This window comes from Brassica rapa, chromosome A05 (assembly GCF_000309985.2).
Source record: "Brassica rapa cultivar Chiifu-401-42 chromosome A05, CAAS_Brap_v3.01, whole genome shotgun sequence".
NCBI classification, from domain to species: domain Eukaryota; kingdom Viridiplantae; phylum Streptophyta; class Magnoliopsida; order Brassicales; family Brassicaceae; genus Brassica; species Brassica rapa.
In genome coordinates, this window is record NC_024799.2 from 5,706,492 (window position 1) to 5,734,399 (window position 27,908).

The window sequence follows — 27,908 nt, forward strand, 5'->3', positions numbered from 1 at the left end:
GTTTGTTGATCGTTCCGTTTAGATCTACTTCCTTGTCGCCAAATACGAAATCATCCCCTCTATGTAGATGTTCTCCTTAAAATTAATCGTTTGGAGTTGCGTTAAAGTCGTTGGACTCTAATGTGACACAATCATCAGATTATTTGACGACATCGCTCAGCGTTTTCACTTATCAACCATGGCGGACACAACATTGTTTCATCAACTTATTTTTCAATCGCGCGGCAAGCAGCAAAGAGTGAAATGGATCCTGGAAATTTTAGCGGTAGCTACATAGTTTTTGTATCTCAGAAATTTCAGTAGCAGCTACTTTAATCTTCGGTTCCCTCAAATTTGGCTCCGTCGTAGTGTGTTTTTTCTGACGCTGGCTCTGATCGCAACATTCATGAAAAGAACAGACCTATTTTGTGTGACCCTTAAATTAGGTGTAAGTAATATAAATCTTGCAAACTGATTGATCCATCATTCATATCAAGTTTAATATATAATTCATAACATTTGAAAATTTTACATCACATTTCTAAGATTCAACAAACGGAATACATACAACACGATCACAAATTAAACTCATTTTCTAGGGACGAAGTTGGTGGCTAAGGCCCATGCATGGTTGTTGACTGGATCAGCCGAATGGTCAGCGAGATTCTCCAAAGGTCCCTTTCCAGTGACAATGGCCTGTACAAAGAATCCAAACATAGAGAACATAGCCAATCTTCCGTTCTTGATCTCCTTCACCTTTAACTCTGCGAAGGCCTCTGGGTCAGCAGCGAGGCCCAATGGGTCGAAGCTACCACCTGGGTATAACAAGTCCTCTCCTTCTCCCAGTGGTCCGTCTCCAGCGATTCTGTAACCTTCAACAGCCCCCATGAGAATCACCTGAGTAGCCAAATGGCTAAGATGCTTTGAGCGTGGACCAAGCTCGGGTTGCCCAAGTAGTCGAGCCCTCCTTCGCTGAAGATCTTTGAACCAATCCGCTTCTCCGAACTTCACTCCGTTACGAGCCAAGAGTTTAGGGAAAACACAGCCTAGGGCTCCAAGCATGGCCCATCTGCAGTGGATAACTTCTAGCTCACGGTTCCTGGCGAATGTCTCGGGGTCAGCGGATAGACCAGCGGTGTCCCATCCGTAGTCACCGGGGAACTCTCCGGTGAGGTAGCTCGGGGGCTCTCCGGAGAATGGACCCAAGTACTTGACCCTGTCGGATCCGTACCATGGGCTGCCGGATAGGCCGGCTGGTTTGGTGGTTTTGCGCATGGTGAATAGGTACTTCTTGAAGAAGCTCAAGAAGGTCAAGAAGAGTAACGGTCAGATGCTCGCCATTAACGAGGTACTTACTCATGGAATGATAATCCTATGGAACGAACTGTAGTTATGCTAGGAAACGTTGTGGTTCGGTTATGTATTTTCTGGTTAGACGATGTTGGTTTGTTTGTAGATCTTTGAAAAGAACCCGACAACGATCAAGAACTTTGGAATCTGGTTGAGGTACCAGAGCAGAACTGGATACCACAACATGTACAAGGAGTACCGTGACACTACCTTGAACGGTGCCGTTGAGCAGATGTACACCGAGATGGCGTCCCGACACCGTGTGAGGTTCCCTTGCATTCAGATCATCAAGACAGCGACTGTCCCGGCCAAGCTTTGCAAGAGGGAGAGCACCAAACTGTTTCACAATAGTAAGATCAAGTTCCCGTTGGTGTTCCGTAAGGTGAGACCACCAACCAGGAAGCTCAAGACCACCTACAAGGCCTCTAAGCCCAACTTGTTTATGTAATGAAGTTGTCCTATCTTCTGCTTTTGCTTCTTTCTCGGATATTTTTGTTTACTTTAGGCCTATCAATGGAACTAAACTCGACTTTCTTTGGATTTTGTGGTTTTTGTTACTTTCATGCTTATGAAAAACACCTTTTGTTTCTTATTTTATATGTTCTCCTTTATGATTATTAACACAACTAAAAACTATTCAAATAAAGAATGAGAATATTTTATAAACTGACAAAAATCTGAGACAAGACATCAATCTAGTTCTGAGAGACTAGAAAGAAGAACAAAGTAAATAGTAATAGTAAAATAGATTCAGAGCTTAGTTTAGAGCCTATCAATCTCATCATCTCCAAACTCAAAATAGTCCTCACCACAATTAACGTCATCCTCCACATCAAACACATCAGCAACCCCTTCGTTAAGACGAAGGTCACGAGGAAGCTCATCACAACTCTTGAGAAAACGAGCTTCATCAGGCGTATACTTATGGATGATGTCAGCTTTGGTGTCGTTGTCCATATCCATCCTTAGTCCGACAAGAATAATGTCACCAGCGCTAATCCATACCTTTTTGTGCATCTTACCTCTGATGTGGCACATCCTTGTGATTCCATCTATGCACTTGGCTTCGCACCGTCCGTTGCCGCACATACGGAGGACTAGAGCGTACTCTTGACCGTCTTCTTTGAATATGATCTCTCGCTTATCGTCGTCTGCTTCTTTTTTACCTCTCTTAATGTTCTTTCCTCCTTTTCCTTTGTTCTTCGGCATGATTTAAAAGCCTAAAGTGTAAAGAGCTGAGCTTAGATATGAACTTGCTGTGCTCTCTTCTCTGTCTTTATTGCTCTTTGGTTATTTAGGGGACGTCTTCTTTTATACCAAAAGACGTGCTTCATAATTTCCTTTTCACAATTGAATTCAACTTTTCCATTTTTTTTGTCTTTGCCAATTCTTATTGCTCAGTTTCCTTTTATCTTCTTATAGAAAATAAGAAACTAGGTCAGAGAGAGACTTTAAAGCCCATCTTGTTTCGCTAGAGAGTTATGTGGAACTATTATCTATAGACTAGGGATTAACCCGGGCTACGCCCGGGATTTTTATTTTTTTCTAATTGAAGTTGTTAAATTATTTATATTTATATAAATGTTAAAATGCATGTCATAATTAAAATTTATTTTTAAATTTTAACACGTTAAATTAACATATTTTTTACTATTTAAATATTTTTTTGTAATTTTATTGGCTATCTAGTTATCATATTTAACAAAACTATCTTTTGAGTGTTGGAATAAATGTTTTAGAGATTTTATTAAACTGCAGAGTATTTTTGGATCGACCACATGCTCAACATTCGATCGATCCGTAAAATGATGGTCGATCTCCTTTAGGGGTGGGCACTTTACCCGATATCCGAAGTGGCACCCGAACCCGATCCGAAAAACCCGAACCGAAATCCGAACCGAAGTAGCAAAATACCCGAACGGGTATTGAATTAGGAGAGATTGGATATCCGAACCCGAACGGATAATACCCGAACCCGAATGGATATCCGAAGATAACCGAACATATGTATAATTAACCTTATATTTTTACTTTACATCTTTCATTTTATATAAAACATTTATATTGATACTACATATACTTTAAGTTCATATGATATATATACAATTACGAAAAAAATGATTTGCTACTCACTTAAAATGCATGTCAAGTTTTTTACTTCAAAAATTAACAAAAAGTTATATCAAAATTTTAAAAACAATAACTAAATTAATGTCTTTTTTGAGTTTTAAAATGTTATGTCCAAATCTATTAACCATTCAATCTATTAAAAATAAAAAATAAGTTAAGTGAAATTTATATTTCTAAATAAAAGAAATTTAAGAAATGAAAATTTAATTTTTTTTTCAAAATCTAAATATCCGAACCCGATCCGAAATAACCGAATCCGAACTAAAAATACCCGAACCCGACCCGAAGTACAAAAATACCCGAACGGGTTCTACACCTCTATACCGAAATACCCGAAAATCCGAAATACCCGACCCGAACCCGAACGGGTACCCGAACGCCCACCCCTAATCTCCTTGGCCAGGTAAGTATAATTTTAGCAAAAATATCTTTTATTTTCAAATATTAAGTATATAACTATTCTTTTTAATATTTTTTAATTGTATTTTTGATTAAATTATTGTATTATAATGGTTATGTAAATATTTTTTGTGATGTTTGAATTTTTGTTGTTCGTATACTTAACCTAGATGATATTGATGTTTAACAATTTATTGTTTTCTGGAAATAGAAAATAATGATATATCAAAACGTATCTAATACTTGTTAAATGATATTATAATGTAAATTACATCCATTATTTGAAAATAAACATTTGTTGTTTTTATTTTTATTTTAAATCAGAAATTATTTTTATTTAAAAACATTATTCATATATAATATAATAGTTTAAGTTTGGAAGATTAATCTAAATATATAAATTATGTATATTTTTAAAAAAATAATTTAAGATATTATATATTGAGTATCTGAATAAAAGCTGAATTTCTTATCTTGAAAATCAGATATTTATATTTTTGTCTTCATGTTATACTCACCAATCCATCATTGAAATTTATAACTCAGTACGTTTTTTAAAAAACTTAGTTTTAAGTAATAAACGAATTTAATAAATTAAATTCATCACCTATAATGTTCTGTAAACTATATTTGAAAAGTCTCTAAAATTATATTTTAAGCATAATATTATTATTATTTAATTTAAGTTATTTTAAACATAATATATGCTAAACCAACTTAAATTATATTTACAATAGGACCATCCTAAACCGGTTAGTAAACCAAAAACAATACTAAACCAATATGAACCAATACTTGATTCGGCGAGGAAGGAAGTGTTTCGGGATAAACGTTTGAATTGTTATTAACTGAAATGGTTTGATCATAAAAGAGTTAGTATGAATATTAACAATAAAATTATGGATTAGATTAATTTAAATTTGTAAGAATACCTTTGAGTCTATGAAAAACAATTCAATTCCCATGAATAAGTTTGGCTTTTGGAAGTTGCGGGTTTCCCAACAATGAATCCACATAACAAAAAGTTTGTTGTTATAAAAAAATCTCATTCAAGGTCATTAAAGGTTTTTGGGACGGCAAGAGTTGATAGTGAAACCATTTTTTTGCTCGAGTGCTTTGAAATTTTCCTTAATAGTGTGAGATTGATGTGGATGGAATAATGAGTTTTATAGGGACTTTTTTGATGTAAAACTATACATTTTTTTTGTTTAATGTGGTATTTCCATTTTTATATAATTTACTGCCATTTTAAGATAGAAGTACATTTTAAGATAGATGCTTAAATCTTAATGTACTTTTTCCATTTTTTAAAATGTTTATTTCCATTTCTTATATTTTTATTTACGTAATATCTATATTTTATATTTTTAAATAGATATTTAAATATTAATGTACTTTTTCCATTTTTAAATTGTGTATTTACTTATATTATATATTTTACATTTTAAGATAGATGTTTAATGCTTGATGAACTTTTTCCATTTTTAAAAAAATTGTGTATTTACTTATTATTACATATATAATTCATATATTATATATTTACATTATTTACTTATTATTTATTTTCATGTATATGTATTTCCATTTCTTGTACTTTTAATTTACTTAATATCTCTATTTTACATTTTAAGATAGATGTTTAAATCTTAATGTACGTTTTCCATTTTTTTAAATTGTATATTTCCATTTGTTATACTTTCTATTTACGTAATATCTAAATTTTAAATTTTAATATATATTTTTAAATCTTAATGTAATTTCCCATTTTTTAAATTTGGTATTCACTTATATTATATATTTACTTATTATTTATTTTTCTTTATATTGTGTATTTCTATTTCCTATAATTTCTATTTACTAATAATTTTATATTTTAAGATTGATTTACATTTTAAGATAGATGTTTAAATACTAATGTATTTTTTCCATTTTTTTAAATTGTGTATTTCCTTTTCTTATACTTTCTATTTACTTAATATCTATATTTTACATTTTAAGATAGATGTTTAATATTTAATGTACTCTTTCCATTTTTTAAAAATTGTGCATTTACTTATTATTGTATATATAATTCGTATATTTATATATTTATAATATTTACTTATTATTTATTTTTCTATATATTGAGTATTTCTCTTTCTTATACTTTATATTTAGTTAATGTCTATATTTTATATTTTAAGATAGATGTTTAAATCTTTACGTATTTTTCCATTTTTAATGTAAAACGGCAATGTTTAATAGAAGAACTTGGATAAATAGTCAAATAGTTAGATTTATGTTTTTTTTTCTTTTTTTAATAAAATGGTAATGTTACATTATGAAGATAACCCGTTTTTTAGTGAACAATGGTAATCTTACATATGTTTAATGTAGTTTTTCCATTTTTTTATGTTGTATGTTTACATAGTATTTTTATTTTTAAATGTAAAATGGTAATTTTACATATGTTTAATGTAGTATTTCCATTTTTTATGGTGTATGTTTACATATTATTTATTATTTTTGAAATTATATATAATTTTCTTTTTTACAAAATAGTAATGTTACATTATGGAGATAAGCCGTCTTTTTTTTTAGTGAAAAATGGTAATCTTACATATGTTTAATGTAGTTTTTTCATTTTTTATGTTGTATGTTTACATATTATTTTCTTAAAATAAAAATGTAAAATGGTAATCTTACATATGTTTAATGTAGTATTTCCATTTTTATGTTGTATGTTTTACATATATTTATTATTTTTAAAATTATATATAATGTTTTTTGTTGTTTTTATAAAACGGTAATGTTACATGATGGAGATAAGCCGTCTTTTTTTAAGTGAAAAATAGTAATCTTACATATGTTTAATGTAGTTTTTCCATTTTTTTATGCTGTATGTTTACATATTTTTTATAATTTTCAAAAATAAGTAATATTAAAATGTAAAACTATATTTTATGCCACGTGTCATCTTTCGAGATTATATTATATATTTACTTATTATTTATTTTTCTTTATATTGTGTATTTTTATTTCTTATACTTTCTATTTACTAATAATTTTATATTTTAAGATTGATTTACATTTTAAGATAGATGTTTAAATACTAATGTACTTTTTCCATTTTTTTAAATTGTGTATTTCTTTTTCTTATACTTTCTATTTGCGTAATATCTATATTTTACATTTTAAGATAGATGTTTAAATCTTAATATACTTTTTTCATTGTTTTTAAGTTGTGTATTTCTTTTTCTTATATTTTCTATTTACTTAATATCTATATTTTACATTTTAAGATAGATGTTTAATATTTAATATACTCTTTCCATTTTTTAAAAAATGTGCATTTACTTATTATTGTATATATAATTCGTATATTTATAATATTTACTTATTTTTTTTATATATTGAGTATTTCTCTTTTTTATACTTTATATTTAGTTAATGTCTATATTTTATATTTTAAGATAGATGTTTAAATCTTTACGTATTTTTCTATTTTTAATGTAAAACGACAATGTTTAATAGAAGAACTTGGACAAATAGTCAAACATATTTATGTTTATTGTAGTATTTCCATTTTTATGTTGTATGTTTTACATATATTTATTATTTTCGAAATTATATATAATGTTTTTTGTTTTTTTTATAAAACGGTAATGTTACATTATGGAGATAAGCCGTTTTTTTTTTTAAGTGAAAAATAGTAATCTTACATATGTTTAATGTCACATGTCATCTTTCTAGATTATATTATATATTTACTTATTATTTATTTTTCTTTATATTGTGTATTTTTATTTCTTATACTTTCTATTTACTAATAATTTTATATTTTAAGATTGATTTACATTTTAAGATAGATGTTTAAATACTAATGTACTTTTTCCATTTTTTTAAATTGTGTATTTCCTTTTCTTATACTTTCTATTTGCGTAATATCTATATTTTACATTTTAAGATAGATGTTTAAATCTTAATATACTTTTTTCATTGTTTTTAAGTTGTTTATTTCTTTTTCTTATATTTTCTATTTACTTAATATCTATATTTTACATTTTAAGATAGATGTTTAATATTTAATATACTCTTTTCATTTTTAAAAAATTGTGCATTTACTTATTATTGTATATATAATTCGTATATTTATATATTTATAATATTTACTTATTATTGTTTTTTATATATTGAGTATTTCTCTTTTTTATACTTTATATTTAGTTAATGTCTATATTTTATATTTTAAGATAGATGTTTAAATTTTTACGTATTTTTCTATTTTTAATGTAAAACGGCAATGTTTAATAGAAGAACTTGGACAAATAGTCAAACATATTTATGTTTATTGTAGTATTTCCATTTTTATATTGTATGTTTTACATATAATTATTATTTTCGAAATTATATATAATGTTTTTTGTTTTTTTTTTATAAAACGGTAGTGTTACATTATGGAGATAAGACATCTTTTTTTTAAGTGAAAAATAGTAATCTTACATATGTTTAATGTAGTTTTTTCATTTTTTAATGCTGTATGTTTACAATGTAAAACTATATTTTATGCCACGTGTCATCTTTTGGGAGAATTTTTTTTCGCTGATGTGGACGTCCTATGGAGCCTCAAAAGCTCCCTTTTATTAGTATAGATTGATTTGGTTTTCTTGACCTAAAAAAAAGAGTAATAAAAAGATATTAATTGGCTTGATCCTTTTTCTAGTGAATTTTAGATTCTCCGTCTAGCTATAAAGCTTGCGGAGCAAGCAATATCAAATCTTTGTCGAAATCAAGTTGGTTTACATAGTTCTAACGCCGACTCGATTATCGTAATTAAACTGGTTTGGTCGTCTACGCATAACCGGTTTATGCCCATCAAATCACGCAAAACCATCTTTTCAATTATTTATTAGAAAAATAATTCTCAGTTCTTGTTTTTCCCCGTAACACACCACATACAAAATACTTACGACTTATCGTAACATAGTCGGACGTTTCATGTGGTCTTCAAGTGATACAGAGAATCTGTATTGGAGAAGATGATGAATAGTAACTTTGGAATCACGTTCATAAAACGCCAAACCAACTCTCAATGTGTGAAGAACTTAGAAGAAGAAACAGTTCTAGAACAACAATTGAGGGATTTTCCTAGAAAATTCACAGGAAAATCATAGTAACCACAGAGAAAAGGAAGAAGAAGACTCTAACAAACTTTTTGATCTTTTTCGATAATTCTCCAAGTGAAAGCTTCTTCTGTTTGTATACTTCTTGTTGCTCTCTTTCATTTAGCTGACGTGTCCAGTGACGTGTCTCACTTATAGCATTCCCTGTATCATCAAGCCATCCAGAATCTTGGAATGGACATGAAAAAAGACTAGCTATCTATACTATTATTTGCGAAGTAAATTTTAGCAATGGAGCCAATGGAGCTTCTACGTTAAAAGTTAGAGTGGTTAATATCGATTATACTTTTAATAAATTAAATATATAAATTAATAAAAAAATAAAAACGAATTTGCTTTTTTTAATAATATAAGTGATTAAAACTAATAATAATAAGAATTATCCAAAATCCAAAAATATATTTTATTATAAAAAGATAATTCCTATATATATTATAACAAGATAATTCTTATTATATTGTGTTGTTATCTTATATATTGCATTGTTATCTTGAAATAATATTTTTTTACTGTAAAAATTGAAAATTAAGATATGATATTATCTATAATTAAATATTATCTATAATATTTCACGTTAAAAGTTAGAGTGGTTAATATCGACTATACCCTTAATAAATTAAATATATAAATTAATAAAAAAATAAAAACGAATTTGCTTTTTTTAATAATATAAGTGATTAAAACTAATAATAATAAGAATAATCCAAAATCCAAATATATATTTTATTATAAAAAGATAATTCCTATATAACAAGATAATTCTTATTATATTGTGTTGTTATCATATAATTAAATATTACTCAAAAAGCATTTGTATATATTTTTAATAATATAAGTGATTAAAATAATAATAATAAGAATTATTCAAAATCTAAAAATATATTTTATTATAAAATATAATTCTTATATATATTATAACAAGATAATTCTTATTATATTGTGTTGTTATCTTATACATTGTATTGTTATCTCGAAATAATATTTTTTTACTTTAAAAATTGAAATTTAAGATATGAAATTATTTATAATTAAATATTAATCAAAAACATTTGTATAAATAAAAAAATTCATCATATATAAATAATTTGATGTTTGATTTTTATGTTTGATGTTTAATAAAATATAAACTAATAAATGTTCACAAAAGATAGGTCTGCATGTGCGGGCAAAACACTTAGTGAGAATGTAAAAACAAAAAACTAATCAGAAACTAACCTCAATAAACTAGACCCAAGAACTCAATTTTTTTTTATAGATTCTGCTACCATAATATATATCTATTCTATTAAAAGCGAAGCAGTCTTGAAAAATCTACTTTTACAAGATTACTGCACCCTTTCATTTAACTAATAGTATATTGGTCTACCTATTATTTCGCTTACTATCTGTGTTACCATATATTACTCTAACCATAATTTATTCTCTTTAGTCCATATAAGGTCGCATATGTTTTAGTCTATATATATAAAATCATACGTGTTTTATAAACGGACCTATATATTGATGTTTCAAATTGGCTTATAGTTTTCAATTTCAGATTGGACCTATATTATTAATGTTTCAAACAGACCTATATAACAAACGGACCTTATACGAGTTTTATAAACACTGTCCTATATATTAATGTTTCATAATGCAGAATGCTGCCATGTGAAAAAAAATGTATATATGAAAATGCCGTAGTTGGTATAACTTATAGTACACAACAAATAAAAAAATGCTTCTTCAATATATCAATCTCATTCATATTACAGCCATGACAATATTATTGAGTTAGAACACTATAACACTGACCCGATTAAACCACCTTATTCATCTCAAAATCTAATATACAAGCTATCTATACCAAACCAAACTATTTTAGCGCATACTTGGTATGATTCAAACAGTCTTATAATGTTGGTATAGCTAAAAAATTGACAAAAATTCAAATTTTAAACTCTGCTATGTTATTGCCTAAATTGTTACCAACTATCTAAAAAAACTCAATTTAAATGTATTGTGCAAATCTTTTTGTTAACAATATATTGTAGATACAATATTCAATAACAAAATCCGGAAATATTTATTGTAGATTCGATATTTAATAACAAAATCCGGAAATATTTATATTGCTTCGCATACAAATTTTATTTAATATCACAATTAGTTATTATTTTCTTTATACTTACAGAATTTTCGCTAACCTACTTTAATTGGATTAGCATTATCTCCTAGAAATTAAAAAAAAGTATATTTTAATTACAATATACTCGCATAATATTTCTTATTCCACAAAGTAACATATTTTATCAAATCTTTAAAATACTGTGACCTACATTTGTGTACCTCATGATAACATATTAACTTTAAACTTTAAAAATCTATATAAACACAAAATAATAATCTACGTAAACTTTGGTTTTACCCGAAAAAAAACTCGCGCTTTCTAAGCGCGGGTCAAAATCTAGTTGTACAATAAGTCAATAACACTTCATACTTCTCTACTATTCAAGATCCGATCTAGCGGAACGGGTCAGGGTGATAGCTTGTACGAAGCTAGCTAAGATTTTTTAGAATAGGGTTATTTTGTTCGCGGCTTATAATCAAAACCGTATTCCCCTTTTCGAGCTGAATTTATAAAAAAATATTTTTAAAAGCTCTCAAGTTTTGCGAATCTCTCAAAGTTATAAGTATAGTCCTTGTACCTATACATGTCCTTTAGGAATGTGCAACAAGAACTCTAAACATTCACATCACCATAAGACCATCATTATCCCAGATCCTTAAGTGGGGTTTTTAAGAAAATCAAGGATTTAAGACTCAAAATATGTTATTATCCCAGATCCTTAAGTGGGGTATTTTAGTACTAAAATGCTTTCAAGACTCAAAAACCACATTACCAAAGCTAACTAAGTCTTTTGATATTTCAAAGACAATACACCCAAATAAAGTTGACCCCCCGGGAAGTCTGTTGATTGTTCCGTTTAAATTTACTTCCTTGTCTGAAAGACGAAATATATCATATGTATGTAGATGTTCTGCATAAAATTAACTGTTTAGAGAAAAGTTGAGTAAAAGTTAAACTGTAATGTGATATAGTCATCATATTATTTGAAGACATCTCTTTCCGTCGAACCGAACTATTTTGTGTGAACCCCTAATTTGATGTAAGCAATATTAATCTTGCACACTGGTTGTTGATCCATCAATATCATCAAATTTGTAATAAATATTTCATAACATTTTAAGCTTTTACATCACATTCAAGATTTAACAAACCGGATACACACAACACGATCACCAATTAAACTCACTTTCCAGGGACGAAGTTGGTAGCAAAGGCCCATGCGTTGTTGTTGACTGGATCAGCCAAATGGTCAGCAAGATTCTCCAAAGGTCCCTTTCCAGTGACGATGGCCTGTACAAAGAATCCAAACATGGAGAACATAGCCAACCTTCCGTTCTTGATCTCTTTCACCTTCAGCTCTGCGAAAGCCTCTGGGTCAGCAGCAAGGCCCAACGGGTCGAAGCTACCACCTGGATACAGCAAGTCCTCTGCTTCTCCCAATGGTCCGTCCCCAGCGACTCTGTAACCCTCAACAGCTCCCATGAGGATCACCTGAGTAGCCCAAATGGCTAAGATGCTCTGAGCGTGGACCAAGCTCGGGTTGCCCAAGTAGTCGAGCCCTCCTTCGCTGAAGATCTGCGAACCGGCCTTGAACCAAACCGCTTCTCCGAACTTCACTCCATTGCGAGCCAAGAGCTCAGGGAAAACACAGCCTAGGGCTCCAAGCATGGCCCATCTGCAGTGGATAACTTCTAGCTCACGGTTCCTGGCGAAGGTCTCGGGGTCAGCGGATAGACCAGCGGTGTCCCATCCGTAGTCGCCAGGGAACTCTCCGGTGAGGTAGCTCGGGGGCTCTCCGGAGAATGGACCCAAGTACTTGACCCTGTCGGATCCGTACCATGGGCTGCCTGATGGACCAGTGGGTTTGACGGTTTTACGCATGGTGACACGGCCGGTTCCAAACACCTCGGAGGCTCCTGGTGAGAGCTTCACGGCCTTCCCGGCCAAAGCGGGAGAGGAGAGAGCCATTGTAGATGCGGCCATTGCTGTTAGAGTGTGGTGCAAGTAAAAGGTTTTTAGATAACTTGATGAATTGGATGGTTTGGTTACGGTGAGGTTGCCATGTATTTATAATCTGAAAGGCTAAAGGTTAACCTTCAAGATTCATTTTGCTTATCTCTTGATATCAGTATCTTGATTTCTATTGGTTGGAGTTTAGATTTTTCTTGTCTTGCTGAGCTAGCATTGGCTGGTCCCATTAGATATCTCGTACAGTCTCAGCAATATTAGAGTAACCATTGACAATCTGCCACGTGTAAATCTGACGTAATTCTATCCGTTTGAAACGTATCAGCATCAAAAGGTGATTCACACAAAATATCATTTTGTGTGGCTATAAACTCAAAGCTGCCATTGTACATATCACAAGTGTCATTCATTGCAACTAAAGAATCTAGAAAAAGTTGGTGGCGACACATAGGATAACTAATAGACCAATCCAAAATCTCATAGGCCAATAAGAAAAGAGATACGGATACTTCACAGATAACAAACCTTACTCGTAACACACCTATAAAACAGATCTATATCCCGACCATTCTCAATCACTCTCACCGGTCACAAAAAAAAACATAAAAACAAAAAAACAAGAAAAGTTCTAATGGCTGCCTCAACCATGGCTCTGTCCTCCCCTGCCTTAGCCGGAAAGGCCGTGAAGCTCTCACCAGGAGCCTCCGAAGTGTTTGGAACCGCCCGTGTCACCATGCGTAAAACCGTCAAACCCACTGGTCCATCAGGCAGCCCATGGTACGGATCCGACAGGGTTAAGTACTTGGGTCCATTCTCCGGCGAGCCCCCAAGCTACCTCACCGGAGAGTTCCCCGGTGACTACGGATGGGACACCGCTGGTCTATCCGCTGACCCCGAGACTTTTGCAAGAAACCGTGAGCTGGAAGTTATCCACTGCAGATGGGCCATGCTCGGAGCTCTTGGCTGCGTTTTTCCTGAGCTCTTGGCCCGTAACGGAGTGAAGTTCGGAGAAGCTGTTTGGTTCAAGGCCGGTTCGCAGATTTTCAGCGAAGGAGGGCTCGACTACTTGGGCAACCCGAGCTTGGTCCACGCTCAGAGCATCTTAGCCATTTGGGCTACTCAGGTGATCCTCATGGGGGCTGTTGAGGGTTACAGAGTCGCTGGAGACGGACCATTGGGAGAAGCAGAAGACCTTCTATACCCAGGTGGCAGCTTCGACCCGTTGGGCCTCGCTGCTGACCCGGAAGCTTTCGCAGAGTTGAAGGTGAAGGAGATCAAGAACGGAAGGTTGGCTATGTTCTCCATGTTTGGATTCTTTGTACAGGCCATTGTTACAGGAAAGGGACCTCTGGAGAATCTCGCTGACCATTTGGCTGATCCAGTTAACAACAATGCATGGGCATTTGCCACCAACTTCGTCCCCGGAAAGTGAGCGAGTAAAAAGCTTAGCAAGAGAAAGAGAGTTCGTTTGTGATGTTTCTTTTAAGTACATTTGTGAAATTTCCATTGTCGTACCATTGTATTATTTCTCAGACATTGAACCTCTTTTTCTCAACTCTGTTGGCGTTTTAACAAAAGACTCTTAATGAATGATCTGTTCTTATACAAAACTTCACGCAATTGCAGATGATGTATGAATGTTCTGTTTTGTGACAATATGTAGCAATACAGCCGAACAAAAAGGCAAATGAAACTATATAATAAACAAAACTCATGGCAAAATTACAACAGAAAAGAAAGAAAAGGTGTGTCCTATGATACTTCACTTTCACCATTTCTGAAACTTCTTTGGTTCTAATTTGCCCTAAGGTGCTTCAGTTGGCAAGCTTCAGAAATAACTGATTCTTGAAAACAAAACTTTATCGTCGATGTGAGACGTGTGTTGTAACTATTTAGCAAGTTTGACATAGAAGATTCATGTTTTCCACATGTTTATAGTCCCTCCTGTAAATGAAAAGTTCGTTCTAGTGTGTCAATCAAGAGTTGTATCTCTTCCCAAGCGCGCATTCTAATATCAACAATGGCTGCAATGGAGAAGGAGTAAGTACATGGTTAGTGTGGGATCTGGAGAAGAATGAGAGCGGTAAGATATAAACAGAATGAAATGGCAGCTCCAGCGAGGACATTATGGAGCAGCCTCTTGTCATCTTTTGTGGATATGAAACAGATTTTAACGTACTGGTTAGCTCGAAAAGCCTGTGAGACACCTGAAGAAAAAATAAATCAAGAGTAAAACTTATATAATGTACAGTAGACAAAGGGCATAGATTCTACTTTTGCTTTACCAAGACATAAATGGGCGTGGTGAGCATGAAGTTGAGCATTGGGTACTCTGGAATGATGGATAGTAGCCACTTAGGCTGTCCATTAGGCACATTCGATCTGCAGCACATGAAAAACAGTTGCAAAACAACATATTTAACTGGACGAAAAACAAATGAAAAGGTAATGGACAACTACTGAGAAAAGAGTGAGTCAGTTACCTGCATCCACCCCTTCCACTCTTCAGTCTGGTGACGATTAAGATAGAGAATAGATTTCCCTGTAATTGGTGATTTGTCATTGTGTTTCTTCAAGGACGTCATGGCTGACACTATAATGAGTAGACAGTAGAGAAAGATGAAAAGGTCTCTGTTGTAAATCTGCAAAATGTAAAATCTCAGATGTTAGTTTCCTACCTCTGAATGATTTAAAGATATAATGTTACACTATATTACACATCCAGCACATATATTGTTTCAGATCTTTGATATGCGGTTGACACTGAGAAAGGGAAATTAAGAGGAGACACCTTTTTCGACTCGCCAAGCAAGCTTGTTCGATCGCAAATATAAAAGTAAAAAAGAATAGCCCCGAACTCAGCCCTGTGAGATAGTAATACAGTCATGATGATGATGATCAGCATGGCCATGAATCCAATCTGGTAGTTTATGAACTTACATGGCTCTCAAGGTTGCTCGATTATCAATCAAGAAAGAGTCCTCCAGCGTCAAAAACCTACAAGTAGACAAAAACGTAAATGGTTTCATGAACACTCCACTCCAACAACAAACAAACAAAAAAACAAGAAATGGCTATAAAACTACCTAACGAGGTTGGTTTTGATAGAAGAGTTATAGAACTTGGTAGAGACCGATCTGGGAAGACCACCACCTCCTTCAAGTAACACTGCTACTTCCTTCCTCATCCTTGTTTTTCACCTCACCCAGTTCAACCAAATTATTATCTGAATGACTGCAAGTAAGGTGCAAAGATATTAAAACACAAAGCAAGTTAGATACATAACAAGAGTGCACCCGTATAAGTAAATAATTAACACCAATTTAAATCATAAATAATTCCCAAAAGTACATACACTTTAGAATGCAAGGAAGATCTCTTATACTCTAGAAACTCTGAGTATATCCATGCTATGAAGACAGGGATGACTCCGAGCAGAAACGAAACCAACCTGCTTTAAATAAAAATACGAGAAGATCTCTAGTGTGCATCATTTTACGATTGAGGCTAAAGAGAAAATAGAATGAACTTGAAAGCAATCACACACAACTGCAATTATATTCATTCCAAATCTATAAAATCGGCGGGAGAAGTTCGCATATATAATGAAATAAAGAAGACACTGACACCACCAAGTTTACGCAATACCGTACCTGGCCAGGAGTGATTAACTCGGAATCCCCCCGTTTAGTGGATCCACGAAGGTATAGCATGGAGAAAATGGCGGGACTGGTGCGACGTCCTTCTCGTCAAGTACACCTGAACGGTTGTTGGTTTCGTTCGTTTTTCTCCCGGTTTACTTATTAAGATAACAGAAACAAACATATGATTATCGATGAAAAAAACATGAAGAATATTATTACTGCTACTAACCGGCTAATTTTGTAGACTAATAAAACTATTTTTCACTTATTTTTGAACAAGTACACATTATATAAGAAACTACTTTTTTAAATATTATGAGAACAAATTAGCGGAATCACATTAAGAAAAAAACAGTAAAAAGTTGGTATACCAATCATCACAGTTGTATGATTACCAAACACTTACAGAGTCATAAGTTAGTACTTGAGTTATGACATCTGCAACCACCTCTTCGTCCCCATGTTATAAGCATCAAATGCAAATGAAGCATATTGATTCGTGCTCTCTTGAGTCTTGACTCTTGAGCGACCTACAACACTTTGCACCACTTTCATCGTCAGAAGACACAACTTAACTCACATGATGTGAGTCACATCTTTAACATCCTCAGAAACTCGGAGCTGAAGGGACTAACCAAAACTCAAACTCCCACTGGAAAAATCATACCTTCCCTTCTTCATCTCCTCTACCAACAAACCCAACAACGCAGCATCCTCCCTGCCACACTGTAAAACATCGCTTCCGGCATTAAACTCCATCATCTCACCATCCATCTCAATCCAGCTACATCCTGGCGTCTTAACAACGCCTCTGTCTCTCATCAACGCCCTCATCTCCGCACATTCATCCCACATCTTCATATCAGCATACACCTTCGAAGATATAACATAGTTCCCTGCGTTCTTCACCTCCTCCATCTCCATCAACATCTTCATCGCTTTCCCTCCAACCACCACATCTTTTCTCTTCTGACACGCTCCAAGAACCGCTCCCAACATGATCTCATCTGGCTTCCCAGGAAACTTCTCCATGAACTCCCACGCCTCGTTTAACATCCCCGCACGAGCCAAAAGATCGATAACGTTTGTGTAGTGCTCGATCTTCGGGACCAATCCGAACGACGAACTCATCTCATGGAAATACCTACGGCCCTGATCGACCAAACCCGCGTGCACACAAGCGGAGAGCACTCCCACGAATGTAACATCACTCGGAGGAACTGACATTTGATCAAACAGTAAAAGAGCTTCTTGGGCGTGCCCATGATGCGCATAAGTAGATATCATAGCGTTCCAAGTGGCTTCGTTTTTCACCGGCATGGATTCAAATACTCTAAGAGCGTCCTCTATGCTTCCGCACTTCCCGTACATATCAACTAGTCCTGTGGCTACATAGATGTTGTGTAGCAAGCCTGTTTCCCTGGCGTGTGACTCAATCCGTTTGCCTAACTCAAGAGCTCCAACTGAACCACAAGCAGACAGTACCGTAGACAATGTAACAGCGTCAGGGGAAACTCTTGAATCTTCCATCTCACGAAACAGCTTAATAGCTTCCATTGACCTCCCGTTTTGTGAGTACCTGAGATGGAATCCATTAAAAAGTTTCGATCTTTATATGAATATAGTTTCAAACATGAGACTTACACAGTGATCATAGCATTCCAAGCAACACGGTCCTTGTTAACCATCTGATTGAAAACCCTTCTCGCCGAGTCCAATTCCCCGCATTTGCCATACATACTGATCAACTTAGGCCCAAGAAACGCGCTTAACCCGATCTTCTTCCTGATAGCTATACCCTCAAGCAATCTACCAGTTTTCAAATCACCCAAATGTGAACAAGCACCCAACACACTCACCAACGTCCTCTCATCTGGCTCAACTCCTTCCTCCTCCATCCTCCTAAACAAACCCACCGCGTCTTCCGCCTTACCCGCAAGAGAATACCCAGCAATCATCGAGTTCCACGACACCATATCTTTCTCAGTAATTTCATCGAACACCTTCCGTGCATCAACCACATGACGACATTTCGCATACATAGTGATCAACGAATGATTCACGTGATCGTCTCTTTCCAACCCGACTTTGAACAGCGAGGAATGAACAGATCTACCAACCCTAATCTCCGGGAGGTTCCCGCACGCGACGAAAACGAAATTGTACGTGAAATTATCGGGCTTTAACCCAGAAAACCTCATCCGGCGGTACAGCGACAACGCCCCCACGTGATCGTGCCACGTGTTGGTTAGCCCCCGGATCATGAAATTGAAGGAGTAGTGGTTAGGTTCCTCCGCCGCGGAGAAGAGGAGAGAGGCGTGAGTGAAGTCGCCGAGCTCGACGGCTCTGGGAATCAGGAAATTGGGTTTGTCGACGGAGTTTAATAACATCTGGGCTTGGATCTCTCGGAGTTGGTTCACGGAGACGCATTTTTTAAGCCGGAGAAGAAAGTCTCCGACGAGATCGCGTCGTGATTCTTCAGGTTGTTTAGGTTTGAGTGATGGGAATTGGCGGGAAATGGAGAACGCTAGTTTCTCTGGTTTGAGCATTTGAAATCTCATGAGAATGGCCCACGTGTGAAGACAGAGTTTAAAATGGTACGTGGGTTGGATTCGGATCCAGATTCGGGTTTGGGTCTACAGATACGGTCCACATTAATAGCACACGAACTATATGGTTAAACTTGATAACACATGTTATATAACTAACATAAAAACTATATTTTTGTTGCCGAAATGATAGACCACACGTTGAATCCGGCTGTTTTAAATGAAAACTGCTTTAATTCAATTTAATCGATCATATCTAGTATAATTAATATATTATATCGATTAAATTGGTTGTGATCGGTTTCTATTTAAGAAGTTCAATTTTAAAGATTGAATTACCAAATTTGGACAGTCCTTCAACCTTTTTACAAACAAAAATACTACACTCGTTTGGTAAAGAGTATCATTTTAAATTTTTATTGTTTTGTATTGTTAATGCGTAAATTTAAATAAAAATTCAATTGCATCTTATTGTTTTAATGTATTAGTTAGAAAGAGAAAAATACATAGTGTGCGAATAAAAAATAAAATAAAAAAAATTAAATGATACTTCAATATGTATAAAAACTTTTATATGACATTGTTTGTGAAACATATCGAATAATAGTGTTATGAAGCTAGCTAACTACTTAATATATATCAATTAATATATATCATATTATTCATATAATTTGCGTAATTAGTAATACATAAATATTGATTAGTGATATATGTGTAAAATCTAGATGTGTGGTTATGACGTTATCGAAGCCCACAATCATGTAGTTTCCTAAACTAACAAAGTAACCAGGAAACTAAAACTTGATTTGACTTTGCTTTTAACATAAACTATCATATCTATTTGGCTTTGCTTCGACCTGTGTCTTTTTGTTCTACAAAACCACCTGCAGTTCAGCAGTATTCACCTTTTATTTATTTAAAATATACAATCATCCAATAATTAACTATGAATTTGCTTTGGCAAGTTGCTAAAAGGCAAAATTTGACTTTTTATTCACTTTATTCTCATTCTGCCATTGTTTTGGTAAACAAACTATAAAAGGCAAATACTCATCATAATCTCCCAACACACAAAACTTCAAAACATTAATCAAAACTTTATACTCTCTTTTCCTTCTATTTCTCAGATTCAGCAAAAAAAAAAAATGGATGACATCTCAGTGAGCAAAAGCAACCATGGTAATGTTGTTGTACTCAACATACAAGCTCCTCCTGTGTCAAAAACTTCATTCCCTTCTTCTCCTTCTACATCTCCACCATTGTTATCTGTCCACTTCTTGCAAAAGGTTAGTTATTCTCTTACAACCCATTGATGAAAACTTGCTTGAATCACACTTCAAAGCTATCTTCTTCTTCTTATTCTCTGTACCCTATTCAAGTTTTCTTGTTCATCTCAACCTGCAGCTTATAGCGGAACTCGTGGGAACTTACTACTTGATATTTGCGGGTTGTGCCGCTATTGCCGTGAACGCTCAACACAACAATGTAGTGACTCTTGTGGGCATTGCAGTCGTTTGGGGACTAGTGGTAATGGTTCTTGTTTACTCTCTAGGCCACATCTCCGCACATTTCAATCCAGCTGTCACTATCGCCTTAGCATCTTGCAAGAGATTCCCTCTGTATCAACTCCCAGCTTACTTAATTGTTCAAGTCATTGGATCAACCTTGGCTTCTGCGACTCTGCGTCTTTTGTTTGACCTAAACAATGACGTGTGCAGCAAGAAACACGATGTCTTCCTCGGATCATCTCCTTCTGGGACTGACCTTCAAGCATTCGGGATGGAGTTCATCATCACCGGCTTCCTTATGATAGTTGTTTGTGCCGTCACTACCTCCAAGAGAACAGTAAGTGATCAACAGCCAAAAACACTACACACATTTCTTGATCAGGTTCTCAATCTTAACATAATATGAATCTTGCAGAGTGAGGAGCTAGAGGGGTTAATCATCGGCGCAACCGTCACACTGAATGTTATCTTTGCCGGGTAATTTTCGCTTTTTACCTTCTCAATTTTCACATGACCGGTTCTAGACACAGTTAGATGAAACATTCGCTTTAGTCCTCAAATTTTAAATATATATTATATATAAGGCGTATAGCCTCCAAGTTGTCAAATAATATATTAAGATTAATCTGAAAATGCTTATGGTTCTCTAAATCTCATATCTGGTCCTCAATATCTGTAAGCTTAACTCTTATTCAATGGTAATTAATCTCTTTGGCTAACCAATCCAATCTTTTGTTTTTACAGAGAGGTATCAGGAGCATCAATGAATCCAGCAAGAAGCCTAGGGCCTGCACTTGTGTGGGGATGTTACAAAGGGATTTGGATTTACTTGCTGGCTCCAACACTTGGAGCAGTCTTAGCGGCCTTGATTCATAAACTGTTACCGGCTACACAGAAAGCAAACTCTGAGTTCTCCAAGACAGGATCTTCTCATAAACGAATTACTGATCTTCCTTTGTAATGATTGTAGATAAAATCTTTAAGGTCAATACTCGTTCTTGTATCTTTAAATATGCTCAATGGATTGCATTGCAAGTAAACAAATAAATAATTGTACAGTAGAACATATATATAAATACAGCAAAACTATTTCCCAAGAAAGCATGAGAATGTCAACCAATACCTAAAATTTTCTAGAAAGCATGAGAATGTCAACCAATACCTAAATTTTTCTAGAAGAAAAATTCTTTTGACAAAAATTTTTTTAAAAAAGAAGAAAAATTCTAAATATGATAAAGCTTAAAAGAGGAGACAACACAGTTTCCCAAAAACAGCTTGATGCCGTCCTGATGATGTCTGGCATATCCAACGGCGTTACCGGTTTAGTTGGTGCTAGTGCTTAAACTGGACCTGGCTGATTCATGAGTTTGTTGTGGGCTTCTCACAGAGTATTTGGTATTACTTCCTTAATCACAGTAACAATAACGTCACTAATATATGCATAAAGGCAAATATTTGGTCAATAAATAGCGGAAGACTTTCACAAATTTCAAGTCAAACTAATACTACTACAACATAGTGGAGGACTTCCACAATTTCCAAGTCAAGCAATGTGACTTCATACTTATCAGATAGAGTCATAGAGATATATATTGTTAGAACTGAAAAAACCAAACAATAGATACCAATTTCTTCTTTCATATATCTTCCTTTTTATGAAGTCTTTCTTTCAGATGATGATCTCGCCTTTGGCCGTTTTGCTCACCACTTGTTCCTTTTGGTGCATCTTTGTGACCAGCGTTTCAATTTCCGTTCCTCGAGACCAAGTTGAGATTCTTTTAGCTCTCAAGAATGAGTTTCCATCCCGCAACTGCGATCGCAAATTGGCCGATGGGGTCTTACAATCCCCTAGTGCAAATATAACCTCTTGGACCAAAGATGCCAACTCCTTTGACGGTGTTTCCTTTGATGAAAAAACCGGCGCCGTGACAGAGCTCAACCTTCGTGGTGCATGTATCAATGGCACCATCAAGCCTAATAGTAACCTCTTCAGATTCCAACACCTCAGGTACCTCTCTCTTTCAATGAACCACTTTGACACATCCTCCTTCCACGCCGGATTTGGCAGACTCACCAACTTAGAATACTTGGATCTTAGCCAAAATAGTTTTATCGGACAAGTTACATCCTCAATCAGTAACCTAAGCCGCTTAAACACCTTAGACCTTTCGTATAACAAGTTCACCAATGACGTATAACAAGTTCACCGGTCATTTTCCCAATATACATAACTTAACCCTTCTTTCTTATATAGACCTTTCTAATAATGACTTCTCTGGAACCATTCCTTCTTATCTATTCACCATGCCTTCCCTATGGTATATTAATCTGCGCCAAAACCATCTTAGACACCCTCGTGAGGATATAAATTCTTCTGAAACCTCGAAGCTTCAACATTTAGACATGGCCAATAACCTTTTGAGCTGTCGAATCCTAGAACCAGGGCCGGGCCTGAGCACAGGCTCATCAAGCATTAGCTTGAGGGTCGATAGTGTTAAAAATAATTTAGGGGCCAATTACATCAAATGTCTGACTGTTCAGATGTCAAAATTTGGTTGCCAATAACTTAGGGGGCCGAGTTCGAAACGCATACACAACGAATTCGCAACAATTTTTTTTAGAAAAAGTTGTTATAGGGCCAAATAAATTTTAGTTGCTTCTGCACCTACATATGTCAGGCCCGGCCCTGCCTAGAACCTATCTCAAAGTTAGCCAAGCTCACAGAACTCGACCTATCTTTTCAGAACACACCCGACACAATCAACTTCGACTCCTTGCCTTTCAAGTCTCTAGAGTCTCTAGATCTTTCCGGGAATGTTATAACGAGGCTTAATATCGGTTCGAAAAATTTGCAGGAGCTTACCTTGTCGAGCTGCAACATCACCGAGTTCCCCACGTTTATTAAGACCTTACGGAGCTTGCAGAAATTAGACCTTTCCAAAAATAGAATTGTAGGAAAAGCGCCTTCCTTGCGCTACAATTCTCTACTTTCCGAGCTGGATTTGAGTTCAAACGCCTTTCATGGATCGTTCCCAATGATTCCACCCACCATGCAGATCATTTACGCATCGAATAATTATTTCACAGGAGACATATCTCTTTCATTGTGCAATGCAAGTGGACTTGGTCGCCTTGATCTGTCGAACAACAATTTCAGTGGTTCCATTCCCCGTTGCTTGATAGGCAAGTCACTGGGAACGTTGAAACTACATAACAATAACCTTATTGGTACACTTCCCTACATAGAAAAAAGTGGGTTACAAATACTCGACGTTGGTCACAATCAAATCAGTGGGAAGCTCCCGAGGTCTCTAGTCAACTGCACAAGCCTGATGTTTCTAAACGTGGAGAACAATAGAATCAATGACACCTTCCCTTTCTGGCTGAAGGCATTGCCGGATCTGCAAATCATTGTTCTGAGATCAAACATATTCCACGGTCTCATTTCTTCTCCTAGAAGTCATCATCCATTTCCGGCGCTGCGGATACTTGACATATCCCATAACAACTTTTACGGGAGTTTGCCAGGAAATTACTTTGCTAATTGGAGTTCACCTTTGCTTAAGATCCCTCGAGCTGATTACCCCTGGCTAAAGTACACAGGAGAACAGCACTCTACTTATACCCCGGAGTTCCAGTGGCGGAGCCACGTTATGTAACAAGGGGGCAACTGCCCCCAGTACTTTTTCAAAATCCTGTGTAAAACATGAGTAATTTTAGTTATGCCCCTGTGTTTATAGCAAATTTATCCCTAAATCTATAAGTAATTTTAGCTATGCCCCCAACAAAATATTTCTCTACATCCGCCCCTGCCGGAGTATTACCCTTCCATTTATATGAGAAACAAAGGATTAAATATGGAGCTGGGAAAGATCCCAGAGGCATTCACAGCCATTGCTATCTCTGGGAACAGGCTTGGAGGGGAGATTCCAGAATCCATAGGTCTCTTGAAGTCGTTGATCATGTTGGACTTATCTAATTAACAACAGTTTCACAGGTCATCTTCCATCGTCTTTGGCCAACCTCAAACAACTTGAGTCGCTTGATCTTTCTCAAAACCAACTTTCTGGAGAAATTCCTGAGGAGCTAAGAGTCCTCACCTTCTTGGCCTACCTTAACGTTTCGCATAACAAACTCACTGGCCAAATACCGCAGAGTACACAGATTGTAGGGCAACCTAAAGCCTCCTTTGAAGGGAATATCGGTCTTTGTGGTCTTCCTCTTCAAGAATCTTGCTTCAGGGACAATGTACCAACATCAATACCACAGACGCCAGAAAAAGTGTTGAACTGGAAAGCAGCAACAATAGGCTATGGACCCGGAGTGTTGTTTGGACTAGCGATCGGACAAGCCCTTGGTTTATACAAACCAGTGTTGTTCTATAAGTTGTTTCGCCTTTGAGATGAATCATCTCTTTCTTTCTTTTTTTGTCAAAAGCTATATGTAAAACTAGTAGTTTCCTCTCTTGCCTTTAATAAACGAACAACACAACTTTTTTTTTCTCAGCTATATATTTTTGTGGAAGAAGTTTGGAAGTGACCTGTCAAGGGTAGATTTCTTTAACCGGTGTTATTCTATAAGGGTGTATTTTGTGTCGTATCTTCAACATGCACCTCTACTAATTTGCAAGGTGGCGTTCAAACAAAGAGCTGCTGAGGGTTCAATGGCTACCTGGATCATCAAAATCAATTTTAAAATATTGAATTACTGAATTTAGACATTTGATTTGATCAACTGTTTTGGCAACTAAAAAATATAGTTATGATGTTAGGTACATAAAACACCGTACATATTATCATATTAATCATAAAATTTGTGTAAGTAATAAAATAATAAATGATATATTGATATTGTACAATAATGAATGTGTAGATGCGTGATCATCTGATGGCGTTAGGTTAGTATACAATCATCATTTACTTTATTCTATCATCAACTGGGCTCATATACCTTCCTAAACTAACAAAGTAACAGGAAACTAAAACTGGATTTGGCTTTGCTTTAACAATAACTTTAAATCCATTTGGTTTTACTTTAACATAGTAAACTATTATCTATTTGGCCTGGACCTGTGTCTTTTGCTCCGCAAAACCATCTACAGTTCAGCAGTTTTCAGCTTTTATATATTAAAAAAAATACAAATCCAATAATAAACCATGATGTTGCTGTAGCAAGTTGCTACAAATTAAGCAAACTTTGACTTTTTCACTTTATTCTCATTCTGCTTTTGTTTTGGTAAACAAACTATAAAAGGCAGAACCTCATCACAATCTCTCAACACACAGAACTTCAAACATCAATCAAAGCCTTATACTCTCTTCTCAAAAGAAAAAAATCAAATGGATGACATATCAGTGAGCAAAAGCAACAATGGAAATGTTGTTGTACTCAACATCCAAGCTCCTCCAGCTGTTTCAAAAACTCAACTTCCTTCTTCTCCTCCCACATCTCCACCATTGTTATCTGTCCACTTCATGCAAAAGGTTAGTTATTCTTTTACAATCCATTGATGAAAAACTTCTTCATCTTCTCCCTACACTTTTCTCAAGTTTTCTTGTTCATCTCAATCTGCAGCTTATAGCGGAACTCGTGGGAACTTACTACTTGATATTTGCGGGCTGTGCGGCTATTGCCGTGAACGCTCAACACAACAATGTAGTGACTCTTGTGGGCATTGCGGTGGTTTGGGGTCTAGTGGTGATGGTTCTTGTTTACTCTCTAGGCCACATCTCTGCACACTTCAATCCGGCTGTCACTATCGCCTTAGCTTCTTGCAAGAGATTCCCTCTGTATCAACTCCCAGCCTACTTAATTGTTCAAGTCATTGGATCAACCTTGGCTTCTGCGACTCTGCGTCTTTTGTTTGACCTAAACAATGACGTGTGCAGCAAGAAACACGATGTCTTCCTCGGATCATCTCCTTCTGGGACTGACCTTCAAGCATTCGGGATGGAGTTCATCATCACCGGCTTCCTTATGATAGTTGTTTGTGCCGTCACTACCTCCAAGAGAACAGTAAGTGATCAACAAACAAAAACACTACACACATTTCTTGATCTTAAAATAATATGAATCTTGCAGACCAAGGAACTAGAGGGGTTAATCATTGGTGCAACGGTCACACTGAATGTTATCTTTGCCGGGTAATTTTCACTTTTCCCTTCTCAATCTATGTAAGCTTAACTCTTCTCTTTTGGCTAACAAATACAATCTTTTGTTGTACAGAGAGGTATCAGGAGCATCAATGAATCCAGCAAGAAGCATAGGACCTGCACTTGTGTGGGGATGTTACCAAGGCATCTGGATTTACTTGCTGGCTCCAACACTTGGAGCAGTCTCAGCGGCCTTGATTCATAAACTGTTACCGGCTACACAGAAAGCAAACCCTGAGTTCTCCAAGACAGGATCTTCTCATAAACGAGTTACTGATCTTCCTTTATAATGATGTAGCTAAATCTTTAAGGTCAATACTCGTCCTTTTATCCTTAAATATGTTCAATGGCTTGCATTGTAAGTAATCACTATCGGTAAGAAATGGCTGTAGAGTAGATGATATCTATATACATGTTTACTTGGATAGCAACCACTGTTCAATTCAATGTAAGAGATGCATACTAAAACAATTTAATTTTGATAAATCAAGGGAAAAATCTTTGAGTGCAGAGAGGTAACTTGCCAAGAAAGCATGAGAATGTCAAACAAAACCTAAAGAAGTGTTTTTTTATAGAAATTGTCTCAACTAGAAGTCTAGAACCCTGATTGCTTACCTGTTCAGTTATGAGGGAGTAGACATCAAGGAGTAGACATCAACGAATATGGCAAAACAGCATCCTCCAGAAGCATGCCTCTGATCTTCCTGGTTTATTCAATACAGCTCCAAGCCCATGAGGTTATGTGCAACTTGATAGAATAAAAACTCTAACTATGATAGTTTAAATAGGAGACAACACAATTTCCCAAAAACAGCTTGAAACTAAAAGTCAACTTATTTATATTATAAATAAAAATATAAAATCCTTTAGCAAAAAAAAAAACTAAAAGTCAAACTCTTGAGAAGTTCGAAAGTTTAAGGGATAAAAATTGTGCAACTAAACCACTCCACTTGTTCC

At 35.0% G+C, this 27,908-nt stretch overlaps 8 protein-coding genes and 2 pseudogenes across 18 annotated transcripts in view; 6 read left to right on the forward strand and 4 right to left on the reverse strand.

Moving 5' to 3' along the window:
- The window catches only part of LOC117134085, a 905,201-nt gene that overhangs the window by 147,139 nt on the left and 730,154 nt on the right, over nucleotides 1-27,908 (forward strand). The gene's annotated exons all lie outside the window — the stretch shown is intronic.
- LOC103867814 lies at nucleotides 440-1,281 on the reverse strand (annotated as a pseudogene).
- Nucleotides 1,253-1,926, forward strand: LOC117134129 (60S ribosomal protein L18a-2-like). Its single transcript, XM_033291911.1, has 2 exons — nucleotides 1,253-1,327; nucleotides 1,436-1,926. Exons 1-2 carry the CDS (start codon nucleotides 1,253-1,255, stop codon nucleotides 1,775-1,777), a joined length of 417 nt encoding a protein of 138 aa, XP_033147802.1. The 3' UTR covers nucleotides 1,778-1,926.
- On the reverse strand, nucleotides 1,812-2,580 carry LOC103867453 (eukaryotic translation initiation factor 1A-like). The gene has a single exon (XM_009145525.3). It carries the CDS (start codon nucleotides 2,536-2,538, stop codon nucleotides 2,092-2,094), a length of 447 nt encoding a protein of 148 aa, XP_009143773.1. The 5' UTR covers nucleotides 2,539-2,580; the 3' UTR covers nucleotides 1,812-2,091.
- LOC103867454 (chlorophyll a-b binding protein 1, chloroplastic) lies at nucleotides 12,200-13,183 on the reverse strand. Its single transcript, XM_009145526.3, has one exon. The coding sequence runs from the start codon at nucleotides 13,111-13,113 to the stop codon at nucleotides 12,313-12,315; it is 801 nt and encodes a 266-aa protein (XP_009143774.2). The 5' UTR covers nucleotides 13,114-13,183; the 3' UTR covers nucleotides 12,200-12,312.
- LOC103867457 (chlorophyll a-b binding protein 1, chloroplastic) lies at nucleotides 13,656-14,684 on the forward strand. The gene has a single exon (XM_009145530.2). It carries the CDS (start codon nucleotides 13,730-13,732, stop codon nucleotides 14,528-14,530), a length of 801 nt encoding a protein of 266 aa, XP_009143778.2. The 5' UTR covers nucleotides 13,656-13,729; the 3' UTR covers nucleotides 14,531-14,684.
- On the reverse strand, nucleotides 14,414-19,303 carry LOC103867455 (pentatricopeptide repeat-containing protein At2g34400). 11 transcript variants are annotated; one of them, XR_004458216.1, is made up of 12 exons: nucleotides 18,387-19,303; nucleotides 17,378-18,321; nucleotides 17,149-17,272; nucleotides 16,752-16,897; nucleotides 16,454-16,549; nucleotides 16,185-16,332; nucleotides 16,039-16,095; nucleotides 15,890-15,962; nucleotides 15,582-15,740; nucleotides 15,384-15,480; nucleotides 15,278-15,305; nucleotides 14,414-15,122 (listed from the first exon to the last, which is right to left on the reverse strand). XR_004458216.1 is itself a non-coding variant. In XM_033291740.1 (3 exons), the coding sequence occupies exons 1-3, from the start codon at nucleotides 19,301-19,303 to the stop codon at nucleotides 17,172-17,174; spliced, it is 1,962 nt and encodes a 653-aa protein (XP_033147631.1). In that variant the 3' UTR covers nucleotides 16,965-17,171. The 11 variants fall into 11 exon arrangements, 2 of the variants coding, with proteins under 2 accessions (XP_033147631.1, XP_009143776.1); XR_004458213.1 differs by having other exon boundaries at nucleotides 14,414-15,042; nucleotides 15,147-15,305; XR_004458217.1 differs by having other exon boundaries at nucleotides 15,373-15,480.
- Nucleotides 19,509-21,865, forward strand: LOC103867458 (aquaporin NIP2-1). Its single transcript, XM_009145531.2, has 4 exons — nucleotides 19,509-20,577; nucleotides 20,696-21,136; nucleotides 21,215-21,276; nucleotides 21,544-21,865. Exons 1-4 carry the CDS (start codon nucleotides 20,437-20,439, stop codon nucleotides 21,758-21,760), a joined length of 861 nt encoding a protein of 286 aa, XP_009143779.1. The 5' UTR covers nucleotides 19,509-20,436; the 3' UTR covers nucleotides 21,761-21,865.
- On the forward strand, nucleotides 22,130-25,297 carry LOC103867459 (annotated as a pseudogene).
- Nucleotides 25,458-27,821, forward strand: LOC103867460 (aquaporin NIP2-1). Its single transcript, XM_009145532.3, has 4 exons — nucleotides 25,458-26,282; nucleotides 26,374-26,814; nucleotides 26,881-26,942; nucleotides 27,025-27,821. Exons 1-4 carry the CDS (start codon nucleotides 26,139-26,141, stop codon nucleotides 27,239-27,241), a joined length of 864 nt encoding a protein of 287 aa, XP_009143780.1. The 5' UTR covers nucleotides 25,458-26,138; the 3' UTR covers nucleotides 27,242-27,821.